Source organism: Morone saxatilis, unplaced genomic scaffold (genome assembly GCF_004916995.1).
Source record: "Morone saxatilis isolate NCDOM2014 unplaced genomic scaffold, NCSU_SB_2.0 Contig16, whole genome shotgun sequence".
NCBI classification, from domain to species: domain Eukaryota; kingdom Metazoa; phylum Chordata; class Actinopteri; family Moronidae; genus Morone; species Morone saxatilis.
This window is the reverse complement of record NW_023339718.1, coordinates 24,374,034-24,383,105: the sequence shown is the minus strand read 5'-3', so window position 1 is coordinate 24,383,105 and position 9,072 is coordinate 24,374,034. Positions and strand designations below refer to the sequence as shown.

The window sequence follows — 9,072 nt, the reverse complement described above, 5'->3', positions numbered from 1 at the left end:
GTGGTTCAACAGAATCATTTTAAATCATTGTTTTTAGCTGTTTTTAGCTGTGCTTTGGGTCATTATCCTGTTGGAGGACTCATGACCTGCGACTGAGACCAAGCTTTTTGACACTGGGCAGCACATTTCGCTCCAGAATGCCTTGATAGTCTTGAGATTTCATTGTACCCTGCACAGATTCAAGACACCCTGTGCCAGATGCGGCAAAGCAGCCCCAAAACATAACCGAGCCTCCTCCATGTTTCACAGTAGGTACAGTGTTCTTTTCTTTGTATGCTTCATTTTTGCGTCTGTGAACATAGAGCTGATGTGACTTGCCAAAAAGCTCCAGTTTTGTCTCATCTGTCCAAAGGATATTCTCCCAGAAGCTTTGTGGCTTGTCAATATGCATTTTGGCAAATTCCAGTCTTGCTTTTTTATGATGCAGTGGTGTCCTCCTCGGTCGTCTTCCATTCAGTCCACTTTGGCTCAAACAGCGACAGATGGTGCGATCTGACACTGATGTACCTTGACCTTGGAGTTCACCTCTAATCTCTTTTGAAGTTGTTCTGGGCTCTTTGGTTACTATTCGTATTATCCATCTCTTTAATTTGTCATCAATTTTCCTCTTGCGGCCACGTCCAGGGAGGTTGGCTACAGTCCAGTGGACCTTAAACTTCGTGATAATATGTGCAACTGTAGTCACAGGAACATCAAGCCTGCTTGGAGATGGTCTTATAGCCTTTACCTTTAACATGCTTGTCTATAATTTTCTTTCTAATCTCCTGAGACAACTCTCTCCTTAGCTTTCTGTGGTCCATGTTCAGTGTGGTACACACCATAATACCTATCAGCACAGTGACTACGTTTCACCCTTTAAATAGGCAGACTGACTGATTACAAGTTTGAAGACACCTGTGATGCTAATTACAGGACACACCTTAGTTTAACATGTCCCTATGGTCAAATTATTTTCAATCTTTTCTATGGGTACCGTCATTTTTGTCCAGGCCAGTTTTATTAGTTTGTTTTTTAAAATGATTGTTGAACCACAATTCAAAAGCAATGTCTGATTTTCATTAAGTTACATTTCAGTACATTTTATTTATTATTACTTTTGTCAGTTTCAAGTTACTTCAGTGACCATTGTGGGTTTTTGTGTCTTTAACGGAAGGGTACCAACAATTTTGTCCACAGACAAATCCAAGCAGACTATTTGTATGTACGTCTTAATATATGTCTGGAGGGGATGATTAACTTCTTACTGGATTTTAACTTATTCTGCAAAGTATTTTGTAACTTTATTTTCTTAATTTAAAAACACACATAGATAGATCTCTCACCTTAGTGGGGAAGTAGCGGCTGAACTTGAACTTCTTGAGGGAGACGGTCATGGAGTAGGTGCCGAAGAAGAGGATGAAAGACATGAGGGCCAGATCGGGGACGTACTTGCAGGACTTTCCCACCAGAGAGCCTCCATACTTTACACACTCCTTCTTGCTCAGCTGGCTCCAGTCCAGAGCTGTCACATTCAACTGGGATTGTGGGTGGCAGTGGTGGGGAGACAGGAGAGGATGAAGAGATGAAGTGTTTTGACGAAGACGTAGAGGAAAATGTAAACACAGACAGAGTGAAAATTGCCGGTACGGATGTGAAGTTATAATCCACGGAGGAGAGTGAGAGAGGATGATGGGATAGATGGTGAAGAACAAACAAAGGAGAGAAAGAGGAGAGCAAAGCGACTTCCTTGTCAGACAGAGATGATACCTGGGTTGGCTGTAAACAAACCATTTTGCTCTTTTCTACCAATGTTGTCATTGGGCTTTTAATCCCCCCCTGTTATTTTTGCTGGGAAGAGCTGAAATGTTACCGACCCTTAAAACATTCAGCTTAAAATACAATGCACCACAATAGAGGCAAAAAATGAATATTGAATGAAAACAAGCACTTACCCCAGAGACACTAGAGCTGTTATCTGGCATTGGAACTAAACCATTGAAGATCATTGCAGCCACTGTGTATGAATGGGAGAGAGACAGACAGAGACAGGGAGGTAATGAGACAGAAAATGAAGAGGGGGGTATGGAGGAAAACAGAAGGGAAAGAAAAAGAAATGCAAAACATAATGAGAATCCAGCTGCTGGACATTGCAGAGAGCACTCCGAGGCCCATGCAGACTAACAAAAGAGGTACTCACTTGCAAGAGACGGCAGCCAAAATGAATTGTTTGTGCATGGCGAAAGCAAACAGGAGACAAATCAGTTACAGAAATCAATGTCTACAGGAATTACAGCAAATCACCGACACTTTCAAAAGTAGTAAACAGATCAGTTTAAAGTTGGTAATCATCATTGCTGATATTTGACATACATAGGAGCATTTTTATTTGTTTATTAAGGAATTGTGAATGCATGTACTGAATAGAGTGATCTCTGGTTGACAAACTAAGGAATTGTGAAACACTAAAATAAAAGCAAAAACTCAATCACACTTCTAGAAAAATCAATGAATTAACATTTTAACCTGAAGTGACCTAATGTTGCATATTGGCAACCTAAAATGGCAAGAAGACACACCATATGACTTACGAACTAACACTGAAGGGTCCAGCTTCCCCTGGAAGGGGGACTTACTACTGTGTTGGAGAGCATTTCATTCCAATCTGTGGTTTTCCAGGTTTATTCCATCAACAGCTTAGGTGGAATCTTTAGATTGACACCAATATCCATTAATTTTTACTACTCTTCAAAAATCTAATTCATAGCATAGAATTGGCCGTTTGATTTAAATGTGTAATCGTAAAGAATGTAAAAACTAAAGGACCAGTGTGTAATTTAGTGCCATCTGGTGGTTAAGTTGCAGATTGCAATCATTTGCATACAGCTCAGCCTTCCATGCTTATGGGAGAAACTATGGTGGCTGCAAACTCGCACAAAATGCTATCTGGAGCCAGTGTTTGGTTTGTCCGTTCTGGGTTACTGTAGAAACATGGCAGTTCAACATGGTGGACTGCGTAGAAGAGGACCCGCTCCCTCTGTAAATAAAAATGGCTGATTCTAAGGTAACAAAAATACGATTCGTATTTTCAGTGAAATGAAAACAGAATATTAAATTCCATTTCTGCCAACAGATCCTATAAAATGTTACACACTGGACCTTTAAGTACAATAGCAGTAACTCTGATGTCATTAAGAGTGGAAGAAATGTTCTCGACATTAAAGTGTTTTATAAACTGAACAACGGTGGTTATAATGTCTACAACCTGCCCGGTGATTCAGTCTACTGAACCCCAAAAGAGCCACTTTTGGCTACACTGACAACGCCCCTGTATCTCCCTGAGCAAGGGGTGAACTCACTCGGGTCTGGGGCCAGGCATTCGCACTTGTAGGTGGTGATGTAGTCGGGCTTGAAGTCCGTGTCGATGGGGTAATATTTGAAGGAGCCCACCATCTTCTTGATGGCGTCGGAGATGAAGATGAAAGAGATGAGGCTGGAGAAACCCTCCTCAGTGAAGCGCGTCATGTACTTGATGATGTAGCTGGCGTCTGTAGCTACCAGGATGAAACACTGCAGGCAGGAGTGCATGCCGATCCACAGACGCAGCTCCATGTAATCTATGTCGTTGTTTCTTTGGGAGTGAGGATAATGGATGCATTATGAAGGGCATTCATATATAAAACCAACACAAACATATCCAACGCTTCACTTCTGAAAACATACCATCTGTATTTATGAAGTGATATACAATACGTATCACAATACAGGTGTTGCGATTGAATATACTGCGATATATTGTGACACTGTAAACAAGGCGAAATTTTTGCGATATAAAAAACACATTTGAGGATAGCAAAATGTTTTTATACTACCAGAACAGTGGGATCTGCTTTTGCATTTATCAGAGTTTTATTACACAGCAGTTTGGCAGGTACTTTGTCATTACAGGTAGAAATTTCTTCTTTGTTATTTGTATTTGACTAAAGATTACAACACTTTTTTCCACTTTCATCTGAATAAAGTAGCCAGCAAACCCTTCTGTTCCCCTGGCATTCAAGCCAGAAGGGAATAAAAGCTAGAAAAACTGGGGTGTAATAGACTTTGATAGCTGCTACATGAGTAGCATTTTAACAAATATCTTCACTCACTAGAGTTGAACGCAAATCATGCACAGAATCATGAAGATGGATCATACACTGTAGAGCTGGAGATTCAGTTGTCTCTCTTTAAATGGGAGTATCAAATAATCCTCTAATTGACATTAAAGAGGGTGTCTGCAGTATTCACACTGCAATCTGTCTACTGCAAGATCACGTGGCTCTAAAGAAGCTCACTTGCTGAATTCAAACAGGAGTTTTTCAAAGATGAGGATGGGTCCAGTGGAGCTGAGGATGATGAGGGGCTGACCGCTGAAGAGACAGAAGACAGAGCCAGCCAGAGCTGTACCCAGGAAGCTCTCCATCACACCCTGTTGAAAGAGGGGGGAGGAGAAAGACAGGAGTAATTGTGGAATAAGACTCCCAGAGCAAGTTGGAAGTGTGTGTGTTGGTGGGTTGCTGTGTGTGAGTGCATTAGACAATAAAACAAAGGGTCAAGATGTTGTATTTCAACTTGACAGGGAAGGGTGAATGAGTGCCAGTCACAGCACTTATCTGAAATGATTCCTGTGTGCATCTGTGTGTATGAGTGTGTGTATGTTTGTGTTGGTGCACAGGTATTGATGCCTGTGAACACAAATAGAACTAAGGAGACCTGATTTAAAACCACAGTGAACTAAAAATACTCATAGAGCTTACAGTGAGGTGAACCCTGACACTTATTTATGAAGCTGGACGCTCTCTGGCAAGGAGAAGTTCACATTGGAGAGTCAATGACATCACTGAGCAGTAAAATTAAATTAACGAGGATGTCTTGTAGTTTTTTCTCAGTTGTTGTAATATGCAAAGACATTCGGATGATTGACATGTTGAAGCAGATGTTATTCAATTCAGGACAAACAAAATTAAAAACAGGAAAACAGCATGACATTTATGACAAACTAGCTGCAAAGACTGTAAATATATCTTATCTAACCTGATAAATATGACACACAAATTACACTTGAACTTCCTGGGCTGACACCAGCTGATTTTGATCTACTGCTGCTACTTGCTTGTGTTTATAATTGGTTTACTGTAGACTTCCAAGCCATGTTAAATGGGATGTGACCCGGCAGCATTAATAATCTAGGCATGCTCTGGCACAGAATATCCCGATTTTCCAAAATTACTATTCAGTTTTTGCAGGATTTTGTTATCTTTTGAAAATATTTTGGGGGGCTTTTTCCCTTTATTAGATAGGGCAGCTGAAGATAGACAGGAAGGGGGGGGGGGTAGTGATAACTGGAAAGGCAGAATTAAGAGTTCAGTCATGTTTTTTTCAGTACCTGACAATACCGCAGTACATCTGCCATGGTGTAAAGCTAGAGATACACAGCCTGGCAGCACACATAGAACCATCTCTGTTAAAAGTGCCTATCTAGTTGATACACCAAGTTTACTAAAATTGACTGCGATAAATGGACTTGTTCTGTTTCCTGAGTTTTTGAACTCTGTTTTACCTGGTAGTTGTCTGTAGCATCTCCCAGCAGGCCTCCGAAGGTAATGGCATTGGTAATGCAGCCCAAGTAGATGAAGAGCACAGCGGAGATAGACTGAATGTGGAAACCCTCATAAATATCACTAGGTATCCAAGGCAATTTCCGCTTTATGTCCAGGTACAGACCACCACAGAAGCTATTGTACACAGACAGACAGAGGAGTTAGAATTCTTCACACAATCCACTTCTCAGCTCAAAACATACTACTTTCTCTAAAGCAGGAAATGATTGGAAGGGATACAGTGATTTGATGTCATACAGAAACACATGTAGGGAGAGGTCAGTGTGTGTCTCTTTTTTACAGTTTTTAAAAGATTCATCTGCATGAGTGTGCATGTGTGACTTTTTAAAAATGAAACAGACTTTGCTCAATGTTGACACCTAGACTTTCAAGATTGATATATATTGTTTTCATTTCCACAATTCAAGTTGAACCAGTCACATTTTGAAGGTCCAGTATGTAACATTTAGGAGACTATTGAAAATAAGATTTGTTGATGTGTTTTCGTTACCTTAGAATAAAGTTTTTATCTATATACTATATATATGTCTTCTTCTATGGAGACAGACAAACTTGGAAATGGTTTGGTATTTAGTTGGCTGAAATCTGCAACTTCACCACTAGATACCACTAAATCCTACACACTGGTCCTTTAAATCTTATTTTATACTACATTTCTTGCTGTTTAACAAAACAAGGGGTGGAACATTAGGTTTTATTGGTCCTGTTGTTTTAGGCCCAGCACAAACTGGCAAGCCAACACTGCCAATTTGACCAGATTAATCTTTGTATCCTCAGCTAAAGGGCTCATTAGGAAGCATCTGCATCTTTTGGGGAGTTGAATTTGTACCAAAATAATTGTACCGCTTCGCCAAATTTTGATTAATTCAGATTCAAATTGCCTTCCCACATGCCAGAGACAGGTTAAGTGTGATCCAAAGCTCTCAGCAGTCTGCCACGTGGCCTGGACTACCTACCGTCCAGTGAATGCCAGCTCTTCTCCGAGCTCATGTTGCTCTGGCATCTCCTCGTCCTGAGCCAGGCCTCCTCCTCCTCCAGCTGTACCGTTCATCTGTCCCAGCTCGTTTAAGGAAAACACTGATTTCCTGCGAGAAAGATACATATGGGAGTACATATTGTATGGGGTGTATCAGTTCATTCATTTATGTTTATTAAAGTGCAACTCCATGATGGTTATGGGCTGTTTCGTCACTGCAAGCTTTAGCCAGTGTTTTCTGACATGGAGGCTTTACTGCGACCTGCACAAAGCTCTAACCTCAGGGTTTCATTTATTTTGCTGCAACAAGTGATTTTGGTGAAGTTCTAACTTCATACAATTGTTGTAAGTATATTGCTCATTGTGCCACAGACAAAGAAGCTGAGCACTTAATGAGCGTTACTAAGGTGGATGGTAAAACACCAACCTTTTGTCAGCCGAGGTGACTTTCTTGGGTGGCTCAATGCGGATTTTGGGATCCCATTCTCCAGGTGGAAGCACTATCACCTCATCCAAAAACTCATCTATGCCTGCGATGAGGTCCTCCCGATCTCTGGCCTTGTAGGCTACATCACTGAAGAGCTGGGGAGGGGGAGAGAGATAAAGGACGAGGATTTCACTACATCACTTGGCTTATATCTTGATGATAGTGATCAGTATGCATTGCTTTAACAACTGGGATTTGACTTAGAATTTCCTTCCTTTCTGATGGCCCCTGGTGGCTTATTAAATATAGATAGTGGAAGCTATATTGATGTTTTGATCCCAGTTGGATTACATTCAAAAACAACTGTCAGTCAGTTACTAATCATGGCCTAGAAACCATGCGAGTCAAGTACACAGGAGTATGATATATAGAAGAAAAATCTAAGTGTTGATTCTAATACACAGTAATTTCTAGTTTTATAAATGATCACTGCACAGGCTGCAGGTAATTTGGTTTGTAAACCAAATAAACATCACAAACTGAATATCAGAGTGAAACTTTTAAAAATTAAAAGCAGCATGTATCTGCAACCGGGGGAAGACAAACTGTTTTTTCCCCCAAGAGTGGCATGTGGTACCTTCATTGATTTTCTTCCTCCCATGCAACCAGTTCAAAACATTTAATGATTGTTTGATGATTGATTGAGACCAATATCAAGTAAGAGCGTAATGCTCTATGCTGCCATGTTTCTAGATTGACTTTACACTGATATTGCACATACTGTACATACTTTCTAGAGTATACTGTATGTGTATAGGTAGCCTATATATGTATGTAAGTAACTGTGCTGTTTATATTTTATTTTTATTTTATTCTATTCTTATTTAACTATTTGTGTATATATGTTATATGTGTGTGTAGTGTGAAGGGGTTACAACTTACATTTCGTTGGGAAAATTAATTAACCTTTATACAGGCCTTCTAAAACAACTAATGAGAGTCAGTATAGCCATGCTAGCAGCTCTGTGAAGCTGTACTTGAGTTAAATGCTAACACGATGAAAATACAATTGCTAACGTCTTTAGCAGGTAAATTAAAATTACAGAAATTAAATTACAAATTAACATTTTGACCTGATGATGGCGCTTTATGGAAAGGAATAACCAAAGTACTAAAGTCATTAAAATTAATTCAGAAGAGGAAATTAATGTCAATAGTTGTGGAGACACTCAAAACCACAACTGTCATTTGCTGGTGGCGCTGGATGTAAGGTCAGGGAATCACCAATGTCATTAGGATTCCCCCTCTGGGCACCATGGATATCTGTACAAGATTTTATGGCAATAGCTGTGAAATATTTAAGTCTGGTCCAAAGTAGCGGACCAACCAAGAGACCCACACTGCCATCCCTAGAGCTGTGCAGCTAATATGTATCTACTGTGTCACAATAAAAATAAATCTGTAGTTGTCCATAGGGGCTACATGCAGTTTGAGTATATCCAACTAAATCTTTGTAATATTATTTTAAAAACAGAATGAACAGTTTACAACATCATTATTATACTGTGCAACATCATTATGAAAATGTTGTGCTCTTGAATCTGAACTACCTAAGGTGGGGTGCTGCTGGGAAGTAAAAGGGAAGATTTATTTCCTATTAAATTGCTAAATTATAATGGAGGCCAATTTAAGTTTACTAACCACCAACCTTACTGTCAATGTTTGATTATGGCTGGGGAACATACTATTTCTGTGGCTCTTGCCCAGACTTAAGCAAGTTCAATTTAAAATAACATCCTATTATTTCTTACGCTGCTGGCATCTGCTATTAAAAAAGCACGTTTGGCTTTGTGCTTAGTTATATAGGAAGCAATTAAAACAACTAAAATTGCATTCGGGAGCAAGAATAACACTCACATTAGCAAACCATGGGTGACTCATTATCCCAATAGAAACCCTTCTAACTGATGCTTAACAATCAGCATCACTTCCAGATGTAATTAAAAAACAATAGCAGGGTATCCCAGTGGGTC

The 9,072-nt window shown here is 39.9% G+C and overlaps 1 protein-coding gene across 1 annotated transcript in view; it reads right to left on the bottom strand.

The window, feature by feature from the left end:
* The window catches only part of slc4a5a (solute carrier family 4 member 5a), a 30,277-nt gene that overhangs the window by 10,233 nt on the left and 10,972 nt on the right, over positions 1 to 9,072 (bottom strand). The window contains exons 9-15 of the mRNA XM_035658455.1: positions 7,040 to 7,194; positions 6,593 to 6,721; positions 5,576 to 5,750; positions 4,311 to 4,444; positions 3,336 to 3,607; positions 1,932 to 1,966; positions 1,323 to 1,514 (exon numbers count right to left, since the gene is read on the bottom strand). Coding sequence (XP_035514348.1) covers positions 1,323 to 1,514; positions 1,932 to 1,966; positions 3,336 to 3,607; positions 4,311 to 4,444; positions 5,576 to 5,750; positions 6,593 to 6,721; positions 7,040 to 7,194 — 1,092 coding nt within the window. The remainder of the gene's footprint in view (positions 1 to 1,322; positions 1,515 to 1,931; positions 1,967 to 3,335; positions 3,608 to 4,310; positions 4,445 to 5,575; positions 5,751 to 6,592; positions 6,722 to 7,039; positions 7,195 to 9,072) is intronic.